The 24,606-nt window shown below is 43.9% G+C and overlaps 1 protein-coding gene across 1 annotated transcript in view; it reads right to left on the bottom strand.

Annotated features, from left to right (window-relative positions):
- PROX1 (prospero homeobox 1) overlaps positions 1–16,513 on the bottom strand; it is a 57,204-nt gene extending 40,691 nt beyond the window's left edge. The window contains exons 1-2 of the mRNA XM_006890553.1: positions 16,308–16,513; positions 6,748–8,539 (exon numbers count right to left, since the gene is read on the bottom strand). Of these exons, the coding sequence (XP_006890615.1) occupies positions 6,748–8,472 (1,725 nt within the window). The 5' untranslated portion in view covers positions 8,473–8,539; positions 16,308–16,513. The remainder of the gene's footprint in view (positions 1–6,747; positions 8,540–16,307) is intronic.
- Between the last annotated feature and the right edge of the window lie 8,093 nt (positions 16,514–24,606).

The following is a 24,606-nucleotide window of genomic DNA, read 5'->3' as shown; positions in this document are numbered from 1 at the left end:
TCACCGCACCAGGCAGTTCACATCAAATCATTATACTAATGTATGTGAAAATACCAAACGCATTATTTTGCACAGTAATGCATGCGTCTTTGCATTTTACCTTTTAGTGCCAATCTAAAGGAGCATCTTGAATCATTTTCTTCCTACCACGTTATGCCTTTTTAATTGTTTGCTTTTAAGGCACTGCTAAAACTTAGGAGGGCTAGTTTTGGCACAGACAATTGGGAGAAGGGCCTTCCCTTTTGTTAAAGCTACGTTCCAAAACCAAATGCAATTTACCTCTCCTGGATTTATAGTTAACTCCTCTGAGAGTGACACAGTAGTTTGGGCTAGCAAATCAATAAATGCGTGTTAGCAGATCAATAAATGGTCACTTACCCAAAATAAGAAGGCCTATTTATCTAGAAACATCATTACCTTTTAGATCTGTAAACAGCAGCAACTCAAACAGTTCCCAAGAGAATGTAAGGCTAACCATAACAATCCAGGCTTCCTGATTCTCCCCCCCTCCCACCCCCAGATTCTTGGCACTCTTCAGCAGACTCGAGCTGGGATGGCTCTGGTCACATCTGTGCCGCAGCCTGGCCCTGCCATTTCCTCAGCAAATTAATGGCTTTATAATTTATCAGAAATGAAGATGCACGTGGAGAAAATCAATGTGGTCCCCCACAAGGTCAATTAAGGGTCCTTCCTAGAAGCTTCTCTAAGGATTTTCTCTTAAAAGAGAGTCTAGGAAAAAGAAGGGGTGGGGGAAAGAAAAATGATGGCAGATATGCAAACACACACAAATCTTCAATTATCAAAATTTTACACATTAAGAAAAGGTCAAATAAATGCAGATATTTAAGTACAGGTTTCCAAATAACCTTCATCGAATACAACACAACTGCTTTTAAGAATGGTATGACACCCGGAAAGGTGCTAGAGAGGCATAACCAAATTAGTATTGATAAGTGCTTGACTGCATATACCAGGGTGTTTAACCAAGTATTCTGTCGAGAAGTTGTTTAATTAATATTCTTTATTGTCCCCCTCAATTTTGAAAAGATCTCCTTGATTTATAAAGGGGGACAAGCTAAGTATTGTGCTTCCCTTACTGCCCACCAAAAACAAACACTGAAGAGAGAAATTTTGATTTTCTATTTGTAAGCCAAAGCAGCTTAACTGAACTTGTGTTTTTGTTTGAGATCCTTAATGATTACAAAGACGATAATTTATGACTGACATACTTCTTGTGCCAAGGAAAGAGCTGAAAGGCCCTTCAGTAACCTCCATTAGACTGATAGAGAAGGACTAAAGGAGCCCAGTACACTTCAAGACCATCTGTCCAAATGGATAAGTGAAATAATAGTTGCAAGCTGTCTCCTATTGCCTCGTGATAAGAGTTTTAGGTAGGTCCAAACTTCAACAAACACTCTCCGATCAGCGTTTTGATCTTTCCTTTCAGGCAGCTATAATAAACTAGCCTTGTATATTTAATGGCTAGTAGGGAAAAAATCCCAAATCTTTTAGTAATGTCATACAAAATACAATTGTTTTCCTATGGTTCTCAGACAGGCACAGAGTGAAGGAAACTTCCTGATGGTCTCAATACAGTTAAATTATATGGACATGCTTTAGTTCCTTTTAAAAAAATATTGCTAATGTAAACTATTCCCCTTATATTGACCAGGATTTAGAGGCTTTCTGTGTAATGGGGGAGGAGGTATCCTGATATGAATTTCTCAAGTTTGTTTTTGCTCTCAATTATTTCCTGTTGGTAATACTTGGAATTGGGCAACTGGAATGGAACACAGAATAAATCTTTATCTCTTGTTCATCTTATAATAAAGATGAAATTCCCATAAAACTCACATTTCTAATAAACTATTAAAAAATAGCTAACGAAACACTGAAAAGCCAACAGTTAGATATCCCCCTTTTTCCTCCCTTCTTCAAAATAAATCTGAACTGACCAATTGGTTAATTTCCCTTTTAAGTGCTTGTGCTGAAAAGCAACTGTTCTTCCAAGAAAGCACTAGCTGTTTCCAGGATACTTACACACGCACAATGACTCACGATGGAATAGATTCAGTAAACATACAGCTGTACTGAACACGAGCTAAGCTCCATTCAAGGCCAGGAAAGAAAATGAGCACAAATAAATATTAAGGAGGTAAAGGGGGAGGAGGGGGCAAAGGGGGATGGAACGCAAACAAGATCTGTCCCGGCAGCTCATGTGGCTTTGCCTCAATTCTCTTAGCCATAGCTTTGTGAAGACAGATGACATTCAATTCTATGTGTAATGCAAAATAGACAATAACTGCTGAAACTTGAGACAGCTGCCAGGTGTAAAAAAAAAAAAAAAGAAAGAAAGGAAGGGGAAAAAGATGATAAATCCATAAATTAATGAAAGACATCTGCTCAGAATATAAAAGATCAGAGAAGCAGGGTACTGCAGCTGAACCTAAAGCAGTGTTCAAACAACCTGAGAATCTAAGTGTTGTCTGTTTACCAAGTACAATATAAGCTTACCTAGACAGCAGCAGCAGCGGGAAGGAGCAGCAGAGGCAGCAAAAAGGCAAATGAAACAATAACAGTTTGTGAAGGCTGGAGGAAGAAAAAAAGTTGGGGTTTTTTCCCCCCCAATTGAACTCTGGGTTGTGGGTAGAGATTTTACACGCTGCTGCTTCTCCAAACAGATAGGTGGGGACCACTTACTAGCATTGTCAGAATGCTTTGAAACCCAAAGAATTTTCACTTTCTTCTTGTCTGATTTGTTCTATTTCTGGGAAGCTCCCCCCAACACCTGCCCCTCCTTAGGATGAGTAAAAGAAAATATCTAAACTCTCACTGATTGATGGTGGTCATAGAGCTCCATTGAGAAATTCAACATACTCAGTGGGATATATATTTTATGCAAATATATTTTTAAAATATTTCTTAATCGTTTTCCCCCTCCCCTGACTGGGAGGAACAAATGCTTCATTCTAGCTAATAGAAAGTCTACAGCCTCTGATGACTGTTTCACACTTTAGAATTCCATTTTTTATCCCAATTTTCTAGATATTATTTTGATGTTCAATCATTTAGTCTTCTTTCCCAAACGTGGGCAATTTTTATCAACCTCTCTAAAAGCAGAGGGAAAAGCTGGCTGTCACGGAGAAGAGGCTCCATTTCTTTACCTGCATGTCTAAACAGCTTATAATACTACTCTTGTGCTGTAATTGGGTGCATGCAAATGTTTGAGGCTTAAACAAGGCTATTTTTCTTGAGATGCAAAGAGGATGAGTGACAAGGAACATCACCAAGAAAAACAATTGGCTCGTTGTTTCTTTTGGGATTTGAATAAAACTTAATATTTGATTAAATAGATTCATTTGCAAAGATACTGAACACTTTTTTTTTAGAGTTAAGACATGAACTCTTGAAGCAGGTGCTGACACTCAATTTAACATATTGCCTCCTTCCTTTTAAAGGGAACAACAATGTAATGTGTTCTATAGGATAGAAGATACATGTTTAATGGGCAAATTTAGAATGGATTTGTCTGGTAAGCTAGCATTCTTGAGGGATCTTATCATGGGTTTTGTTTTGGTTTTTTGTTCAAAAACAGATGATGTCCTTTGGATTAGAGAGAGAAGTGGGAAAGGCATGATGACAAAATTCCATCCAATTTCTACTATTTTTCTAGAATAAGTATGTCAAAACCCCACCTCATTACTGCTGTATCTGAACCAACTTACCCCACAAGAGGTTGTCATAGGCTATGAATCACACAGGGAAGGATTTCCCATCTCTCCCTCTTAGAGTCACCAGTACTAGAACTTCAAGAAAGGTCCCATTTTTGGACTAGCAGTACAACTCCCTATGGCCTAGCCACCAGAGCTCCCCTTTCCAGAAATAAGTGCATATCAAGTTCAAAATTCTCTTGAATAACAACAATTGAAGCAAACTATCACTAACTGTGACCCCTAGAAATTTTATCAAACTATAAACTTGGAAACTGTATCTGGTGAGTTAGAGAAATAACTCAATGCTAAAACAAAGAAGGACAAAAGTGGATCCAGTTTCCCAACAAATCCTTGGGTCCTCACTGGCTTCCAAACTGTGCAGACTCTACAAAAGATTGTCTGCCTACCTTCTTCCTCCTAAGAAATAATATAGCAATGAGATTAGTGTTTAAAAGCACTGTGTAGTAGAGAGGAAAGAGAAACAAACAGGCAAAAAGGCCAAAAGGTAGGAAAAGTAGTTATCAATTGCAACAAGATGCCAGGGTTATTTGGAAAAGAAACAGCTAACATTTTGTATGGCCGTGGTTGGTTCCATACTGTCAAGGCTGAACAGAACTTCACTTTCTGTAGGAGAGGAGCAATGAAATTTCCCAATGCCTCTAATATATGTAGAAAGAAAGGAACTTCTTTGCACTCAAATCCTCAAAATTCCTCTGGGGATTTAGAGAGGGTGAGACAATGAACTGAATGTAGCCACCTAAAAGCCAGTGAAAAATACTTTTCCCCTAGACCTAATGCACTAAGGGGGGGGACACCCCACCAAAACCAGAAACATGACTCAAATATAACTATCATCTAGTCACAATGAAGTCTAACGACAAGAAAAAAAAAATAACTGGCATCTTGAACTAAAGCATTCAGAAGGAATTTACAGGGGTGAAACATGGCTGCTTCAAAGACTAAGAATGGGCATGTTACTCTCTTTCTCTGTGTGTGTGTCAGAGAGAGAGAGAGTGAGAGTATCTGTGTGTGTTTATCTGTCTGCTATTTGTTTAAAAACAGTAAAACAGTTAAGGGACTCTGAGGAGCAATGAGGGCCTGTTCCAGATATTGCAAACTAATAAGCAACAAAAAGGTGGCTGTCACAGAATCAATTCTGACTCAGTATAACCAGAATAGAATGTATTTCAGAATGGAGCTTCACTCCACAATGTTTTCAATGGCTATGACTTTTCTGAAGTGGACAGCCAGGCCTTTCTTCAGAGGTACCGCTGAGCAGATTCAAACCGCCAACCTTGTAGCTGAGTACTTAGCTATCTGTGCTGCCCAGAGGCTAGTCTGACACATGGCCTGTCATGAATCAGAAGATGTTCTTCTTGCAAAAGGTGAAAAATAAAGTCCTCAGGCTACTGTGCTATCTTACCTTGGCTTTCTCCTCACCAAGAGCTGTCTTCCAATCATTTTGGCCAGTATTTACTGTTTGCTTACAATGTGTAAAGCATGGTGTTGGCTGCTGGATGCAGCTCTGATTCAAGACTGATGGTTAAAATTTTCAGATCTTTGAGTGGAGAAGGTTAATTCAGCAACCAAACCAAGACTCGCTTTCTATTTATTCACATCCTAAGAACTCAAAAATCTTTCTTTCTGTTTTTCTTATGGCATTATTCTTTCCCCCGCCCCGTCTTCTGAAAAGACTCTATGCCTAAATGCCAAAAGATGCCTCATACCTGAGTTTCTCACTCCCTGTATCGGAAATCTGGACCACCATCCTAAAAACTGATTTGACTAATGGCCTTCAATAGACAGGAAAACACATTTCTAGCATAGCTGGGACTTTGCACTTACGTGGCAGGCTCTGGAGTGGGCTCAGATACTAAAATGTCAATTTCTAGTCATCGAGACTATTGCTCAAAATGCTCAATTTAGCAACAGCCAACTTAATTGCTAAATCTTATATCCATCTGGGAATTTAGAATAAAAGGAATATGCCTCCACCTGCCCCCAAGTGCTACTACTGTTCTTCCATCCTGAAACACCAATGTCCACAAGATCTTTTCTTTTGGCTTCCTGAAAGGACCAATTTATACACGGGGGGGGGGGGGGGGGGGGGTGTCGCCAGTTAGGAATAGCTGGAGTTTTGAATGGGTCTGATGGGGGGGAAAATGGCACTGATATTTCTATGTAAAAGTCAACTCCAGAATTGAAGAGAGTCATAAAAAGCCAACCATTTCTTAAGTTTAATACAGCCGAGTTTTTATCTTTAATTGTGCTCTCTTGCTTTCCAAAATAATTTGCTTTGTGTATGTTAGGACAAAAGATTTCTGTGTATGGCTGAACAGAGGTTAATCATGCATAGAGGCAGCTGCACCAGTCCCAAAGAACAGACCTTGGGTGAACGAGAGAGCAAGAGAGAGAGAGAGGAGTGAGAGAGAGCGAGCACATGCAGCAAGAGATTGAAGTTGGCTGAATAAATCAGTACCTGTGTATTTGCTTGGGAAAAGAAAAGGTCTTACTGAAAGTTTAAAGAGAAAACTAATCCCTCCACCTTGCACATATCTTTCTCTCTCACTCCAGCTTCTCACTGACAGAGTGGTCTTCATGGGGTTTAAAACTAGGCCCTGAGTGCAGACAAATTACAGGAAAATTCTTCTCTGGAATCTGGAAGACTCTGGAAAAACACCAGACTTTTCTCACTCTGCTCTAAAACTTACCACCTTTTAAGAAAATATTTGACAGAATGAAATAGTTATGTTCCCCCCCCCCCCATCTCTGAATGCACGCTAGAAAAACAAAAGGTTAGGAGGCAGTAAAGAACAGAAGAGAAGATGCACTACTGAAAACACTAGCTTCTTGAGCAATTAACCGCTCAACTAAATTGCAAAGATATAAGCTTTTGGACAATCAGAGATGCCCCATACGGGCTGATGGCCAGGAAGACTACATTCTCAAGAACATGCTAGTCTGTACCCTTCCAGGCAACATGCAAGCCTAAGCTTTTGGGAAAACATTTATTTTTTTTCTCTGAAAAGGATATTGCACTTCCAGAATAAGGTGAAATTTCGGACATGTCCTGCAGGTCACCACACTCGGACTTTATAAGCGACAAAGAGAGCCCTTCGGCGGTGCTGGGCGGGTGGACTGGTGAACAGGGGTGGTGGCTCAGGTGGTGGGATGACATCTTGGTCCTCAGACTCGTCGTCTCCCTAGTTAAGTCTAAGGATTCAGGAGAAGCTCTGTCTTTTCCCGAGAAGGACCCGGAGGGAGCACCTAGTGGACCCTGAAAGGGGTAGGCCATCAAGGGAAGAGGGAAGGGGTGGCGGAAGGTCGAGGTGGTGAAGCCTGCGGTGGCAGAGAGAGGTGACTGGTGCATTGGCGGGTGGTGGCCGCCAGCAGGGGGGCCGGAGGCAGACTGGTCAGAGGAGTTTTTGCGGACAACTAGGGGCAGAGCCTCTGTCTGGTCTGTGGAACTGGGCATCTGCACGTTGCCAAAAGTGTCCAGGGGGTTCGGAATGATGACATCGCCGAAGCACTGCAGGCGCTGGTTGGCGGTGTGGAAATTGTGGTTTTCCCCATTGACTGCAAATCTGGCCTGGGGAATCTGGAGAGGTGGGAAGACCTGAGGAAGCTGGCGGGAGGGCTTGGCTGAAAAGACTTTGACCACAGTGTCCACAACTTGCGACATGGCAGTGTTCAGTTCCTGTTTCAAGGTCTCGGCCAAATGTTTGCCTTCTGGTTGTAAGGAGTTTGGCCCGTGGTCTCTTTCTTTGTTGTTGCCTTCTCGCTTTGGCTTGTTTTCTGCCATCTCCTGCTCTCTGATCAGGGCCCTGGCCCGGTCGATGAACTGCCCTGGGTCTAGCTCACACATCTCGTTATCTGACCTGCCCACCGAGTCCTGGGCCCTGGCCTCCAGGATCTCGGAGCGCATGCTGTCTTCAGACAGGTTACCATCTTCATCATTTTCAGAATCAGTGCTGTCGTAGATTTGGTAGAACTTTTCCTGCAGCTGGCGCAGCTGTTTCTGCATGTCCTCCAGCTGCTGCTTCAGCTGTCGGCGCTCCTCTCGCTTCTGTTCTTTTCGGGCTGAAACCAGCTGCTGGAAGCTCTGTTGCTGCTGCTGGGGCAGCTTCTGCTTGCGCTTGTTTTCCCTGTAACTTTCTCGGGGACTCGCAGACTGCGGGGCCATCTCTCTTTCATTTTCATTGCCCCTTAATGCCACACTGGGGGAATGGCTCATCCCCCGAATTATATTCTCAACCCGGGCGCGTTTTGCTCTCAGGTGCTCATCACATAAGCGATCCATATCAAACTGGTTCATAGTAGGCCTGCCAAAAGGGGAAAGACACTCTGGGGGGCTGTCTCTTGAAGAGTTGCTGCATATATCCTCCTGATGTACTTCGGAGCCTGTACTAGAGAGACCGCTGGCTTGGAAACTGGGCTCTGTGCCACCATTTTTGTTCATGTTATTTTTCAACAGCTGGGAAATTATGGTTGCTCCTGGAAAAGGCATCATGGCATCTTCATACGAGTTCGCCCTCTTCAGCAGCTTGCGGAGTACATTCGACTTCTCCCCATCTGCATGCTGCACCACTGAATACTCAACATCCTGCTCAGAACCTTGGGGATTCATGGCACTAAAAAACGTTGCTCTCGCCTTAGCAAAAAATGCAGATGCTGTCCCTACCGTCCTTTTCACTCCAATGTCAACTCTTCTCCTCTTGGTTTGCCGGCTTAAGAGGGCTGTGCTGTCATGGTCAGGCATCACTGGGCGGTTACTGTGCCATCTTCAAAAGCTCGTCAGCTGGGCACAGCTCAAGAATCCCGGGACCCTGGCCAACAGAACAAAAGGACTGATGAATCATTTTCTTTAAATTTCTCCAAATTTCCTGACCTCAATCCTGAATCAAATGCAAAATGCATAGGCTCTGGGATTTATGGCACATTACAATTATTGCAATTTATTATGCACTCTGCTTGAAATGAAACATTTTTAAATATTTCTGCTCCACTGGTTTAAGATGGATTAAGATTTAAAAAAAAAAAGGGAAAAAAACTGCTTAAGCACCAGTAATACGATTCTCTTTCACAAATGCCTAAAATGATACTGTTTATCTTCAGAAGAAACAGTAGATTATAAGAACACAGCCTCTGACAACCAATTGATTAAATTTTGGGCATTGAAATTCATATTACAAAAGAAGATGAAAGCGATCTGTATTTAAGAAATAAGGTTAAATTTTGAGGCTGCATGAATTTTGGATGAAAAATTTCATTTCTGCAATTAAATTATTGCAGTCTAAAAGCTGTCCAAGAAAAGGACTTAGATAAATATTGAATACGCAACCTTTGCGTACTGAATTTTAAAATATTTTTGTCATATGTGAAAGGAGGAGAGCCCCTCTCCTAATTCAGCATCTTTCCAACATAAATGATGCACTTAGCATCAAAATAAATCCCTGGATATGATTTCCTTAGCACAATCATGCATTTTATTAGTAAAATCATATGCGAATATGCTATTTGTTGTTATATCGTAATGTATCTATGAAGGTATTTTAAAAATTTCCAATAGGTCCTCTTGATGACTTTCATTATTTGAAGTCAGAACCACTGAGAAACAAGGACATTGTTACATTTTAGAGACCAGAATGTGCACCAAGAGATGGCTTGGCTCGGCAAAAGGAAATACATCTTCAGTACTGGTCTCCTTACATTACAATCTGTCCAAAAGGTACTTCAAATGCCTAGAGAAATCCTTTACTGTGTACCTTTTATGAATTTTACTCCTTCTGCCAAATTAAAGGGGAAAATAGGATTTTTTTTTTAATAAAAGAAAAGAACATCAGTCAAATGTGTGAGAAAGGAAAACACCTTTTCTGCTATATGAACCTCCATTGTTTCTTGGGGGCACAGTATAACAAGTGAACATCTTTTGCTGTATTTTGTAACAGACCCTTGACACTTAGTAGCTAGTGCTGCTAAACTCCGATTTCACATAAATAATAAGATGCCATTCTCCTGTTTTTTGCTTACAATTGACATTTTAATAAAGAAAAAAATTTTCATGTAGGGTTGATCTAATATTAAACTTCACGTTTGCTTAACAGAGCACATCTTCACAATAACAGGGTCTATTGCCAACGGCAGCCTGCAGAGCGTTTGGAACTGCTCCCATCTCTTTCGGTTCACCTGTAAAAACATCTACGTGCTCCCTAGGACTGCATCTGTGGCTAGTTTTAAAGAATGACTATCCATGCAAATAGGCATAATTTCAGCATGAAATAACCTGTAAAAATCAAGAAAATGCTCAATGCTTACATAGTAACAATGTGTACTTTTTTTTTTTTTAAGCCATAAGGATTTCATTTTTTTCCTCCATTCTGTTCCTGGTTTCTCTATAAAGGGGGGGAAAAACATTCCAAGAGTCCCTTTTTAGAGCCCTGGGTAAGAACTACTGATTCTGCTTTACATTTCTTCTTCTCTGCTTGAGAATAAAACACTTCTTATGTGACTAAGGATGAAACTTCCTGAGCTTGAAATGAAAACATAGATTCTCACAAACTTCACTATTTGACTCAGGACTGAATTTAGCTTGATTGAGACCCATCACCAACTGATAACAGAATCGGTTTCAGGAATACACAGATGAAATGACATATATTTCACTAACACATTTGATCTGATAAATCAGGTGTAGCTGTCAGGTGAGAGAAAAGAGAGACTGAGCCAAACAAGGAAGAGGAAGGATGGATCATTTCAAAGCTCTATTCATCACAGAAAGACTTGCATTGGGGGGGGGGGGCGGATTGCTGGCATGGAAGACATTTTTCTTTGTTGTCTATGAGCTTTTCAAAACTAGAGTTCATGGTCATAATTTAAACATTTTCTCCTTATGTGTGTAATTCCTTTTCTCTTTAATATGACCTGCAAAGGTGATATTATCTCCAATTAAAACATAAATTTTAACAAACGTTCTATAATTTTCTTTTCTTTTCATGGTCATCTGAACATTCAAACTAGATTTCCCTCTTATCCATCCTTGCTGTGGTACTAACACTTCTGCAATCCAGGCAGAACTTGTCTAAGAGATGAGTACAAGGTCATCCCCAGGCAGTCCTCCTTTCCCAGCTGTCATTCTCCTCCACATCAGCATCAACTCCACCTCCCCTCATCCAGCCTAGGTATCCACAGCTGCATCCCTGACTCATACCTGAGAAGAGGAGGGCTGTGTTCTTCCTCACGTGGAGAGAAATGATACTCTCATTTCTCAGGTAAAAAATAAGTGCTAACTAAATATGCTTAAGACTGTTTAGAACAAAACATCCTTCACACACAAATTCACCCAACTAAATTTATTTTCGTAATTTATTTTCCAACTGGTAAACATTTTCAGATCAAATTGTAATTTCTGCTTTGAGCTATGATAATGAAAATCACACACAGCTTTGAGCTATGATCTTGTTGTAAAATATCCAGAAAGGATACAACCATGGGATATAGTATCTAGCAAGAAAAGGCACTGCCTTGATATGTAGAGATAAACATTAATAGGTACATAGACATATGTCTCTCTATATAGCTTGGACCGATGCCCTGGTGGCTGCTAACCAAAAGGTGAATGGTTCAAACTCATCTAGCAGCTCCACAAGATAAAGACCTGACAGAGTGCTCTGATAAAGAATACAGTTTAGAAATCCTCTGATGCAGTTCTATCTGCCATATAGGATTTCTCTGAGTCAACATAGAGTCAACAGCTGGTAGCAACAACAGCTGGGACCTAAACTGAAATAAAGGTACAGTGATACTAGACATCAGAATCATAAACCTTTGGAGGCTAGAGCAAGATCAAAGCATTTTAAGTGACTGATATAGTATTTTATGGCATCATATTTCATCAGTTAGATGTACAATGTCAATGTATTTATCACATAAGAAAATGCACAGGTAAACAACATAAAGTAAATTAAATAACTTGAAATTTTTTCAAGGTTTGATTTCCTGTTTCAGAATTTAGAAAATGGCATATGATATAAATGCAATGACTTTATCATTGATACTGTCATCCACATTAAGATTTTTTAAAATTTTCTTATTTCTCACATGTACTGTCATAATGTTCTAATATGATGATTAGCAACTTATTATATTTTGATTTGAACAGTGATTTTTTTAGTTTAATTAGGCAATATGAAACCTTCTGATCGGCACTGGAGGATTTGGATGTAGTAAGCATGCAGGGAAAAATACGTAGAATTTTAACCCAAGATGTATTACAATCAGCTACACATATTATGGTTCTGTAGATTCCTCTTTAATGAATGTGAAATTTATGTGTAATATTTTCCAACTGTTCAATACCTGGTAGTCCCAATTAATATATAATGTGCATATACACTTTAACAAGATCTATCTCCCAGGAAAAGATCAAAGCACACACTCAGGTCTGATCAAGATGGTAACTACGTCAAAAGGTTCTTCATAAGAATCTGAATTAAGAGAGGGAGAGAAATTCTATTTAATATGGAGAATCTTGAGAAAACTGATTGCTATAACATCAACAGAAAAGAATTTTCAATAAAAAATTTCAAATGAACATACGAGTATGAAGTAAAAAGTAGTTAAAAGACCTTTTAAAAGGTAGTGTTTCAGGGGGTCTAATCCGTCTGGGGTTCAGATTCTGGACAAATATGTGTTTCATTGTGGTAATGATATAGGTGGTCCCAACAAATCGTTCTTGAGCCTGGAGAGCACAAGGCTGCCATGATTGTACTGTCTGAATTATTTAAATTATTGTCTTTATTAGCAAACGAGTTTTAAGAAATTGCTCAAGTCTATACTTCTTTTAGAAAGCAACCTGAGTAAGCCTCCAATCAACTTGGATCAACCTGATTATGAAAATTTTAAATGAGGTATCATTAACAATGTACATTTCAAATCTGTATGGAAATTGGCAATTCAAGGGGGGAAATGGGATCATCTGATTTAGATACAACCAAAATCACTAAGCTGTTCTATAACGGAATTGAAGAGTTTATTCTAATTAGCAACTTCTTCATTCTACATATTTATGCTTATTATCAGGTAAAGATAGCCTTTAATATTTATTTTTAAGAACCCATTTGACATAAAATGGTCATTTAACTGAGATTCTATTAACCAAGTCATATATTAGGTTTTAACATTTCCTATCATGGTAGAGTACTCAAATAATTGTCATTTCATTATCAAGCTTCCTCCAACCTATCAAAAATTCCAAATATTTGTCACCTGTAAAGTGAACATTACTAATTCTGAAATAAGCCTGACATATTAATTTATACTTAACTGAAAAGTAACAATGCACTAGATTGTAAATAAGAGAGAATTAAGCTTAATTAAAAACACACCTTTCATTTTTACAGATAATTTAAATACTCATGTCCTTTCACACTTTAAACGGTACAAGGCAATAAAATTTAGGAAATTCCATGTGTTTCTCATTAACATAGGTACTTCATTGGAATTCTTTAATAACATATAATGCAAAATCCTTCTTCATGTTGTAAAATTAGTAATATTTTGGAATTTCTTTTGTGAATCCTGCATCTAAAAAATTCTTTATATCAGCAATTTCAAATGCAAGAGATCTCCGAATGATTTAAAATATCATGAAGGGGAAAAAAGAGCTATTCGAGTTTTTAGTAAGTAATTGGCTGGTCTAGCAATCTATAGAGGAAGCTAGTTTTTACTACAGGATTGCAAATGTTACTTACAGAAGAAGGATGCTTGAGAATGAATAAAGTGAGAACAAAGGTGCATGTTATGTATGCATGACTCCCTCCCACAAGGTGGGTATTAAGTGAAATAGAATTCTGCATAATGGACACATGAAATGTTATTAAGTGTCAAGCACAGATAAACCCCTATTAAAAAGAAAGTAAGTGAACGTAGTCATGGATGACATTTTAATTGTCAGAAGAACTTCAAAAGCATCCAAGAAAAGTACTGCAGGAAACTTTCATGCTTAAACCTAAAGAATACATTTCTTTGAAATGATGATCTCCACACAAGCAACACAACCAACCAGCCACAGCTATTCTCTACCTAACCCAATGCCATGGAAATCAGTTTTAAAGAAGGACCACTTTTATTGCTTCTCAGCCTTTTGGCTAAGATCAAGTGTAAAGAAGGACCAGTTTATAGGGGGGAGAAATTTGTTTAAGACCCTAGATATACAGTGCATACATTGCCTGAATTGCCAGTCTCCCCTCACACACCACAACAAAGCCCTTAACTTAGGATATTTTAACCATTATATAAACATACTTGTGTTGTAGCCACATGTAGAGGTTAACACAAACGGGCCTCTCTGTCTTTCTCCTCAGTGCAGAGTCTGCTGCATTTCTAAAATACTTTGAAGTTCTCACAAGAAACTCTTCCTAGGACTGCCTGCCTGCATCTTGCATCAAATAGGAAGGAAAGGCTACCTCTCATGTACTTGAGATTTTTTTCCTTCACCATCAAAGTGATATCTAGGACATCTGGCACATGTCTGGTCCAATGACAGCCTCCCTCTACTTTATGAAAGAGTATTCCAATATATGACTTGAAAGAGTTTATGCCTATATCTGTTCTTTCTGGTCTGGAAGAAGGCACACTGAAAAGCTAAGCATTAACAATAGTAACACTTTCAAACTGACTTTGATATTCTTGATAGTTATGTACTAGCCATGGCTGTTTCTCTCTCTCTCTCTCTCTCTCTCCCCCCCCCTGCACACACACACACACACACACACACACACAATCACCGCACAGCTTCTCTCTCTTTCTCTTTCTGCCAAATACACACCTATATTGGAGAAAAGCAACAAGAAAGTCAATCTCTCTCCACCTGCTGCCTGAAGTGAGGCTGCTTTCGTCCGCCTGGCAGACGGGAGCCTGAGACATGGCCTCAGCAGCAAGCTGCCAACATCCTTAAAAAGGGAGGGGGGGGAGAGAAACAAACACATACTAACTTGTTCCTCACCCTCACTTAAAGAACTCACATGGCAGCGGTCAAAACATAACAACAGCCCAATTACCATTAGCTCAGACAATCCTATTAACCAGGAAGATCATAAATTCATAAACCTCTACAGCCCTCAAGCAAGCATTGTGGTCTGGAGCTGTACAGACACACACAGACATAGAGGAAATTTGCACCTGTCTTTCTTGACATAACACACCTGTCAGGCCCAGCCCAGGAGCACTCTGCTACAGCCCTGTGCCTATTTAGTTTAGCAAAGGGAAATGATTCTTTTGTAAGGGAGGGTATGGGTGAAGGAGTGAGAGAGAGAGAGAGAGAACACACAAGAGACTCCCAGCCTTGACTCTGAGAGGAGGCCACCCTGTACTTGCTCTGTTTTTATAAGCTCAAGGAGACAATACAGACCTTCTGGGAAAAATAAGAAACAAGCAGGTGAGTTCCCAGCCTTCCCCCAGGCGGCCTAGGGTTCAGGGCTGCCAAGAACCCAGTTTCACACTCCAGGCAGCCTCCTTGGGCTTTTCTGAACAAGACCGCCCAATCCCTCCACCTATTTCTTCTCTCAGCCGGCAGAGGAGCCCGGAGGACTCCAAACTTTATAAGAGGCTGGAAAGGGGCAGGAGACCCCAGACTCCCTCCATCCCTTCTCTCGAAGATCCAAACTTGCTAAACTGGACTTGGGTGATGTCTTCTACCTCCTCCAGGCGCCCATTCCTTGTCTGCTCAGGCAAGATAGCAGCTGTCCCCCCGCCGCCCCCCTCTCCGCCCTTGTCACTATTCTTCCCAGTAACAATTACTCTCACTTCCTCCCCAGACCTCCAAACAGGGGCAAAACTGTAGATACCACCTAGAGGAGACAAGACCAAGGCGGCCAAACAACCTCAAATACACATGACGACAGTGAGAATCGTCCCCTCAGATATGTCCGGCCCAGAACGACCCCCTTACCCGGGAGGATCACCAGGCTTCTATCTTCCGAGGAGCTCTCTGAACCCCGGTTCCTCCACCCAGAGGCTCCCAGTGCCTCCTTACCCAACTCAACTTGACCCAGCTCAGGTTCCAAGGAGCTCCTACAGACGTGGTGCATCGCTCCCTCTCTCCAGGGTTTCAAGCCTGATTTCAAAATTCCGGCTTCCACAGCATTTGCAGAAGAAAGTAATGAAGCAGAGGCCCCCCTGCTTCCTCTCCCCTCCTCCCTACTCTCCAGCCCTCTGCTGGGTTAAAAGGGAGAAGTGAAAGGTATGCAAATGGCAAGCAAATTGGAAGAGCCGGGAAGAAAGGGAGCTATAATAAACAAGACAAAGGGAGAGGACGTGGGGACAAGCCCAGGAGTTTTAAACGGAGGCGACGAGGAGGATGAGGTTGGTCGAAAAGCAAGGATCCAGACGAACAAAAAGCTGTCCCCTTGGTCCCCTCCTCTGAGAAGACAGGGCTAGAGAAAAGGAGGCGGACGCCTCCTGAAAGCTCACAAACAGTACACAAAAGGTGACAAGATCAGCGACAAGTCCAGCAATATCGACCTCCCCCAATGGTAAACACCACCCCTAGCCACCAACAGGAAAGAGAAAGAAATAAAAGCCAAACGGCTCACTTACTCTTAGGAACTGGGAGGCGCGGAGCGCTGAGTTCTACTGAGGTCCCTGCTTAGAAACTGTTTAGAGGCTATTTTATTAGGATTCATTTAAAGAACACCATTTTTCTCCTGGGGAAAAAATGTTTACATGGGTATGAGTAATGGAAGTCTATTTTTCTTTTCGTCTCATTCAAAAACAAGCCAGTGCAAGTGATTCTGGAAAAGGGGAGGGGACTCAGAAGGGGGAGAAGATACTTACGCGGTGCAGAGAGCAGGGGGACTGAACCTCTCTTTTTTGCCGGCAGAGCGAAGGAAACACGCGCGCGCGCGCGCACACACACACGGTGAGATCTTGCGGGTGATGAATATGATAATTGGACAAGGGACGGTGAGTCGGTGCGAGAGCGAGCGAGCGGGGCGACGGAGAGGGCAGAGAGGAGCGCGGGGAGGGGAGAGAATGAGAGTGGAGAGAAGAGATGAGAAGAGAACAGGGGAGAACAGAGCGGGGAGAAGAGGCCAGAAGCGGAGCGCAGAGCGCGAAGCGCGGAGCGGAGGAACGGAGCGCAGAGGGCGCAGGCAGACCCCGCGAGCTCTTTTGCGCCGCTCTGCTTTCCACGGCTGCAATGGTGTATTATTTCAGAGCGCTCCCTCAGCTGAGGGCTCCGCTCCACAACAAGATTTACTTTAAGACACAGCTGAAGGAAACAGGAAGACTGCACGTCACAGTCCCACTGACGTACCCGGTCCCAGCACCCAATCGCGAGGCGCCTTCGGATTCAAGGGGGGATAGCGAGGCAAGAGAACTTGGGAGGAAAAAAAAAAGGGGGGGTGGGGGTGAGGGGCTGGGAAGAGAGGAGGAGAGAGGGGCCCCGCGCTCCCCCGCCCCGGCCTCCGCGGCCGCCACCCCCCTGCTCCGGGGCGCCCTGATCGCCGCGCCGGGCCGGGCGAACCATCTGCGGGCGCTGTGCAGAGCGGGCGGCGGCGCGAGCGGCGCCCGGCTTACTCTCGCTCTGCCAGGACGCACGTCCCTTTTTTTTTTTTTTTTCGTTTCCCAGATAACAGCTGATCGGGTTCGCCCGGTGGCCGAACAAGGGAGGGCTTCTCGAACTTAGGTGAAAGAAGGCACGAGAAAGTATAGTGGAAGAAAAGTGGGGTTTTAATTTGTGAGTTTTGTTTGGTGTGTTGTTGTTGTTGTTGTTGTTGTTGTTGTTTTAGGAGTGGGGGTGGCTTTGCAGAAGGAAGAGGCAGAATTCCCAAATCACCCCACTTTTGAAATGATAGTAGCTAATATCAGGAAGACATGTTACTCTTGCTCGCTTTTAGAGGAGTTGTGGGTAATAAAATGCAGGTAGGTTGGGGTGCAAGCTCCACACGGGCGCACCTGCACCAGCTAGGAGAGACCAGTGTTGGCTCGGTCCCCATCATTCTCTTGTCTTGTTCTTAGGAAGAATTTTACCGTTGTCCATCTCTAACAGCATTATTAGCATGACTATCTGGGGACAGAGGGTATTACAAACATTGCCTCCAGATTACCTCTCACGTACCCCAGCATATCCAAGGGAAAGGTCTAAAACAAGATTGATTTACACAGTTTTCGCGCATGGGTAACAAACTTTAAAAGTTTGTTAGGGAAAAAATAATTTCACGTCTATTTCTCGGGCTTCAGTGTGATGCTATAGGGCATTTAGATTGCTATTTCTTGGATTTTTTTTTTTTAAGCAAGATTGCTTTAGATAATACAGCTCATAAGAGTTGGGAGGCTTGCAGTTACAAATGCTAAAAGCTATTAACGCGATCCTCTAGCCGCAGCTAGAACATCTCTTTCAGGGGCAGAGAGAACGGCTTTCCATAAAACAGGCGCGTTTATGACTTAAAGATCCTATAAAAGCTATGAGGAGCTATGACGCAGAAATGTTTATTTCTATCTAGTCGATTAGACATTCTCTCTCACTTTTAGGTAGGACGGAGACCAGTATTCCAAGTGAGTTCCTTGAATTGAATCAGACCAGAGTTTGAATCAGGTTGTGCCCTGACGCCAGGGTCTTTATGAGGTGTACTGACCAAACATTTCACCCTCTCCTGAGGAACACACACACCCCTTTGCGAGGACACTTACACTTTCGGCCTGAAAGGTCTCAGAACTCTGCTGCTTCTGCTTGAAAAAAAAAAATAGCAATGTCCAAACCCAGAACTTCTGGCACGGAATTCAAACATTGAGAAGAAGGAACAAGCAGGCTGTCTTAAGATAAGTGTCAGCAATAAGGGACGATAATGAACAAATACTGCCTTCATTTTGCTTCCATTTCCCCAACACCTCCCCTCCCGCCCCTGGTACAGAAACAACACAGACATAGGCAAACACGTAACTCACACTCCCCATGTTCATCTACTATATGGACTGTTCTCGTGCGGATGTGAGAATTTAGGCTGAGAACAGTAATAATCCTGTCAACATGCACATTAGATGCAAGGATGAAATAATGCGTCTATTGGTTGGATCCTTTCGAGGTAAGCGGGTGTGATGAGTGAGGAAATCTGAGTCCCGAGAATCGATCAAGGCTCTTTGTTTTAGACTTTCTCCATCCAGTTATTTTCCTTAAAATTCCAAATTATACATATAAATCAGCCTAGCCCACAAATAAACCGGTAGGCGTGAAGTATATTTGTCCTCTACACCTTAAAACCATCTGCTCGGTTTGACATTTTAAAGAGAGGAGGGAGGGGACACGGAGGAAAGGAGGGAAGGGGGTGAGGGGAAGGGAGAAGAGAGGGAAAAGATTAGGACTCTGGAAACAAAAGCCTTGAACTTTGGTCCTAAATTATATCAACTGCCCCTCGCGTTCGCGGGCACGTCCTGGAGCACACCACGCCAGGGAACTGGCGGCGGGAAAAGTTCTCTGCAAGTCTCTCTAAGTCCTCGATCGCACCCGGAGGAGGGCAGGCCCGAGTCGAAGTCGGGGTCACTCGCTTTGCAAACAAGGCAACTCCTCCACCCCCAGTCAGGGCGGCGGAGGCTCGCGGTTCGCCGCTCTCTCCCTCTGCGGCTCGCAGCCCGCTTTGGGGCGCAGGAGCTGCGGATTGAAACAGGAGTGCGCGCGCGATGCTAGAGGGCCAGCGAGCTCGGGCCGCTGCCTGGCTCCAGCGCTGTGTCTGGGAGCCCCGTCTAGCTGCCTACTGTCGGGGCGACATACAGGCCAGAGACCTGGCCACTTCTCTTCCAAGAGCTGCTGCGCTCTCCCAGGTCTCAGGCAGCCTTGTAGCTTCAAAGCTTGAGGCCAGAGCCCCCTATCTCGGGAGACTCCAGTTTATTTTCTGATAGGGAAGAAGGAAGGGGCCAGCAAGCCAGGAGACTAGAAGTCGCCTGGGCAGAATCGCCCCATCTCTAAACTGGCGGCGAAGCCTAAAGTCATTTCAGCCTCTTTCTCTGCCCCAGTGCCAACACAATCCCTGAGATTTTAAGGTTAAGACGAGTTCTGAACGGTCTTTCAACACACCCCATCCAAGCATGTTGTATTTATTCATCTGAATGCCGTCTCCATGCTTTTCGTCAAACTCTTGTGAATACGATGTAGGCATCAGGAGTTAAACACACCTTGCCTGTGTTGACATTTCTTCAATGAGCTCGCCCCTTGTCCCTTGTTCTCTCTTAATGCCTTTTGGAGTAGAGAGAAGCGAAGACAGTGTATCTAAGGAATTTAAATCCATACCAGTAACCGCCACCGTATTCTAAACAGTTCTACCTTGGGAATTTCGACCAGATCCTGTAGAAAGGCAAACGTGGGTGTGGATTTCGGAAGGATGCTAGGGCACTCCATCAGACAGGCACACCAGTGCCACTATCACCACCATCATCACCAGGAAGAGAAGAGAGAGGGGTGGGTGGGTGGGTGGGTGGGTGGAGATGTCTGGGAGGAAGTCCTAGGGAGAAGGCCAGCCGACTTCTGGATGTCTGGAGACAGACTGACCGAGGGTCCCCTCTCTCTGGTGGACGCTGCCCCCCTCTGTGCCCTGTGTGACGCCAAGCCCAACCTGTATTTGTTCTGAATGGGGAGGTGGGAGCGAAATGCCACTGGATCAGTAGCAAGCAGCAGCTGTGGCGTTTCTCTCCTGGGAACCCCACTGTTTAGAAGGCTCAGGAGTGATGTTTGTTTAACCAGCAGTTTTCAAAGTAAACAGGAGTGAATTACTCCAAAGAAGTTGAAACCAAACCCTCATCAGAAGGGAACCAGAGGTGCCAACACATATCTTTTAAAATAATAAAATCTCCTCCTTTTCCTCCCAAATTAAGGTCCACTACATTGCTTAAAGAAGTCTCAAAGAAATGTAAATCGTGGAAAAGGCTCATTACAATTAAGAGACCTGGAAGCAAATATCCTCACAAACACATCCATCAGGATCAGGGAGTTGTTAGTGACTGAAGGGGCATCCTACTACAGAGGTTATGGAAGTGGGTGCGAACAATAAAAGAGAGTAGAAAGGGGCAACTCGGAAATTGAGCTCTTAGCCGCCAACCTTGGCTTTGCCCCAGGCATCAAAACTTTCCAATATCAAGAAATTAACAGATGGTGGTGAGCACCGGGAGGGCTGTTACTTACATAATCCAGCCACTCCCACCCGCCTCCCGGAGCCTAGCTAGGCGCCCGCGAGGCCTCGCGCACACCTTTCGAGGGGCGCTCTCGCCCCCTGAAATAACTTGCCTGTCTCTAATTCCACTCAGCGCTGTGAGACTACGATTTGGGGATGCTATTCTTCCAGGAAAACACACACACACTCGGGGCTGACGTCCCCAGGCTGAGACACAGAGGATAGGGTGCTCCGCTAAAGTACCCAGGGGTGCTAAGAAGCAGAATGTGAGCCTTTTATAATTCCCTCCCCAGTACGGCCAGCGCCACTTGGTCAGATTAGCATTTCTTTAGCTGTTTCTGAAATACAAAGAATTGCTAGGGCCCAGGCGGAGGACCAAGGAGTGAGGGTCTGAGTGTGAGGGGACGCTTTTGCGCGCGGGGGCGCAGTGGGCAAAGTTACGCAAAGTCCTAGACACCTCTACACTGGCGAGTCTTTGCAGGTTTTGGGGCGCTGTTTCTCGTAGTTCGTGGGTCTGTTGTGCCGTGTGATCACTGCTTGCCTTTATGTCCTCGACCACCTTCCAAGAGACCCATTCCCTCCCTGTTGTACCTCTGTGCGTATGCTGGGGGACCTGTGTGTTTGCCGAGCCTTCTCTCTGATGGCGACTCGGGCTGCGTGTGTTGGGAAAGTTTCAGGTTAGAAAGGAAGGCAGAGGTTCCCATCTGCAGTCGCTCGCTGGGCAGGAAGGTGGTTCCTAGCTTCCCTGGGTCATCTTCCGTGCCCTGACTCCCTCGCCTCTTTCCCGCGCTAGGTGTCGCGACCTCTTGGCTCCGGAGTAGAGGGAGCGCGAAGTGTGGTGGCGCCGGCTCCGCGCTCCCGGCTCTGGGCGCGCCCTCCTGCCCTCGCGCCCCGCGAGATTCCCGGCCGCTCTTCCCTCTCGCTTTGCGGTCCCTGCCGGCGCCCCGCCGGCCGCTCGGAGGACAAGGTCTCTTTTGGGGCCGAAGCAGAAGCTGGAGACCTGCGTCTCTCCTCTGAGCTGGGCGCGCGGCGGGGCTCCAAGGACGGCCACCTGCTCCTTAGCGCCCAGACCCGGACGTCTGACACGGCCTGGACGCACTGCCTCCCCCTTGGCCGCGCCCGCCTGTTGCTCCAAGACGCGCGGGTCTCACCGCCACCGGGCATGTTGGGGTGGTGTCGGGGTGGGGCCCTTCCAGGTCAGAAAGAGAGGAGGGAACTTTTTAAGAAATCAGAATCTCCCCTGGATCACCGTATTCATAAATTATGTAAGAATTTCTAACCGTTACTCCAGCTTCCCTGTCTTTAGTTTTCTGTGCCAAGGCTGTGGATTCAGAAGGGTGGTTCTAAGTCTACGACTTAGGTGAATAAGACTTGTAACTTGCGTTGGCCCTCTCACAAGATTTTCATTCAGGATGAGGAATGGGTTTGGAAAGAAATGGGTGTAGGCCGGCCTCAGGGAGCGAAGCTCCCAGGAAGGATTTATTTGGGAAGAGCCTAACTCTGGAAAAGTTGCATTTTGTTTAAATTAGAGCTAGACAAAGTTGAAAGTCAGATTTCTACAATTTTTTTTCTAGTAATATTTCTTTTATGAAGTATCTAAATGTCTGTTTGTCATCAACCTGAGATCAAAAGAAAAATCCATATGCTGCTTAGTTTCTCAAAATCACCATTTAAATATGTTTTAACTGTTGTACCCAGTGTGGCAAAGGCTGCCCAGAGTCACCTAGTATGACAGGGTTAGTGGGAGGGAGTTGATAAAGAGCAGTCCTGCTGGTTGATCCATCAGAATTCTCAAAGGAGCTCTTAACATAAGACTTCTTGGCCCACTTTAACTGGACAATTCTGAGCGAGGCCCGAGAGTGTGGGGATGGGATTGGAAGTGTTTTAAAGGACAGCTCAGTTACTGGCTCTGTGGCATTTAACCTGTGTGTGCTTCCTTCCTGCTTTTATCTGTAAAGTGGGGATAGTACCCAACTCATAGAAGTGTTGAGACACTTTCAGAGTAGTAAAACTGGTCAGTATGATTAGCGCTCAAGCAATGGAACTGGTTCTGTCCACAGACGAATACTCCACTCACATCCAGCTGCTCTCCCTCCATATAGGACCTTTTCAGGCGAATGTTTTGGTGAAGCTAAAAGTACTGCCCTGCAGCATGAACTTATGTGCACGTGACAGTTTATGCATAGTTATTACCTTGAACAATTTATATCCTCAGTTCCGCTGTTTAAGCTATAAAAATAAATTCTAATTTGTGCATGTTTACAAAATTAGGCCACTTTCTCCAGATTCTCAATTAGTGGAGGCCACTATGACAAGTGGCAATTACCAATTTGAAATCTGCTTCTCCCCCAGTTTTCTATGATTTTCCCCAACACCTTTCTTGCTTTATTTGTAGAATATCTTCACCAGAAACCACAAGAGGGCAAAAAATTCTATTCAAGGTAAAAACAACAAGAAGGAAAACACAACCTTCTTTGGCAAAACAAAAATATATCATGTTATCATACATGCTTGAATGAACAATTCAATTTCATGTAAAGTAGGATGCAACCCTTCATAAAATTATGTTGAAATGCATAAATACAAGCATATTTTAAGATAATTAGGGGAGAGCCTGGTCAAAGATAGCCCTGAGGAGAGAAAACAAGCAGGCCAGAATGTAACATCTCTGGCTGAGATTTTGTGAGAGGAAGAAAGCCAGAGGAATGGAGGGGCTGAGAGGAGTTGAGCCCAGATCAAAGAAGCTGACAGTTTTAGAACTGGAGAAGTTTGTGCTTGGCTAATTGTCCTAAGGAAGGTGTTTTGCTGGCATTCTCAGATAAAGTAATCCCTGTGGCTGGGAGGAGGGTGATGAGGGCAAGGAAGGGATTGGCAACTGTGGCATCTGCAGGCCCAGGCCCTAGTGAAGAGACCCAGGAGAGGGGACGGAGCATTCTATGCCTTGAACAAAAGAATATATAAGCATCACTCCTAGAAGCTGGACCTTATTTTTAGGTAACTTTTGGCAAATGTGGAAGATTCCTGCTAGGTTGGGTCCCCAGGTGAGAAAATGCAGAATAACTAGAAAGAAACATTTATGTAGGGCCCTGAGGGTGACAGATTCTGGCTCTTCAGGGCACAAGCACCCTTACAGGGGAAGAGGTGCCTTTGCCTACTCTTGTGGGTTGTGGGTGAGCTGGGGGCAAACAGAGAATGGGGGCAGTTTGAGAGTGTGTGTGAGGGGAGAGAATAGAGAGCAGGATGGGAAAAGTAAAGAATGAGAGTAGAAGTGGGAACATAGGGTGCTTAAGGTGGGCGTGGATGGGTGGGTGCAAATGTGGGTATAGAGTATAATAGGGAGAATGAGTGGGCAGAATTTGGGTATCTCCTAAGTGTGGCCAAGTGGCCATAGAGCAAAAGCAGAAGAGATATCTCCTAGGACTTGCAGCAAACTTGCAAGGAGAAGGTAGAGGGGGACAGGACAGGGGAGTGGAGGTGGGTGGAGGACAGTGTGAGAGATAGGGCAGTGTGTGTGTGTCCTTTCAGGGTAGACAAGGAGGTAGGAGAGATATTTGACCTCTGTCCAAACCCTTGTAAAAGGCAAGGCCTGGCCTTCCTCACCATCTAGTCAGTCCAGCCTTGCGGAGTCTGGAGGGGGAAGAACTTGGACAAGGCAGCCTGGTGAACTCCTCCTGGCCTGGACCTAGAGCTCTGTTTCTTTCCTGGGGGTAGGGGTGGGAGAGGGAGGTGGGGAATAA

The sequence above is a fragment of the Elephantulus edwardii genome, unplaced genomic scaffold (assembly GCF_000299155.1).
Source record: "Elephantulus edwardii isolate Elephantulus edwardi_28Jun2011 unplaced genomic scaffold, EleEdw1.0 scaffold00090, whole genome shotgun sequence".
Taxonomy (NCBI): domain Eukaryota; kingdom Metazoa; phylum Chordata; class Mammalia; order Macroscelidea; family Macroscelididae; genus Elephantulus; species Elephantulus edwardii.
This window is presented reverse-complemented; position numbering and strand designations above follow the sequence as displayed.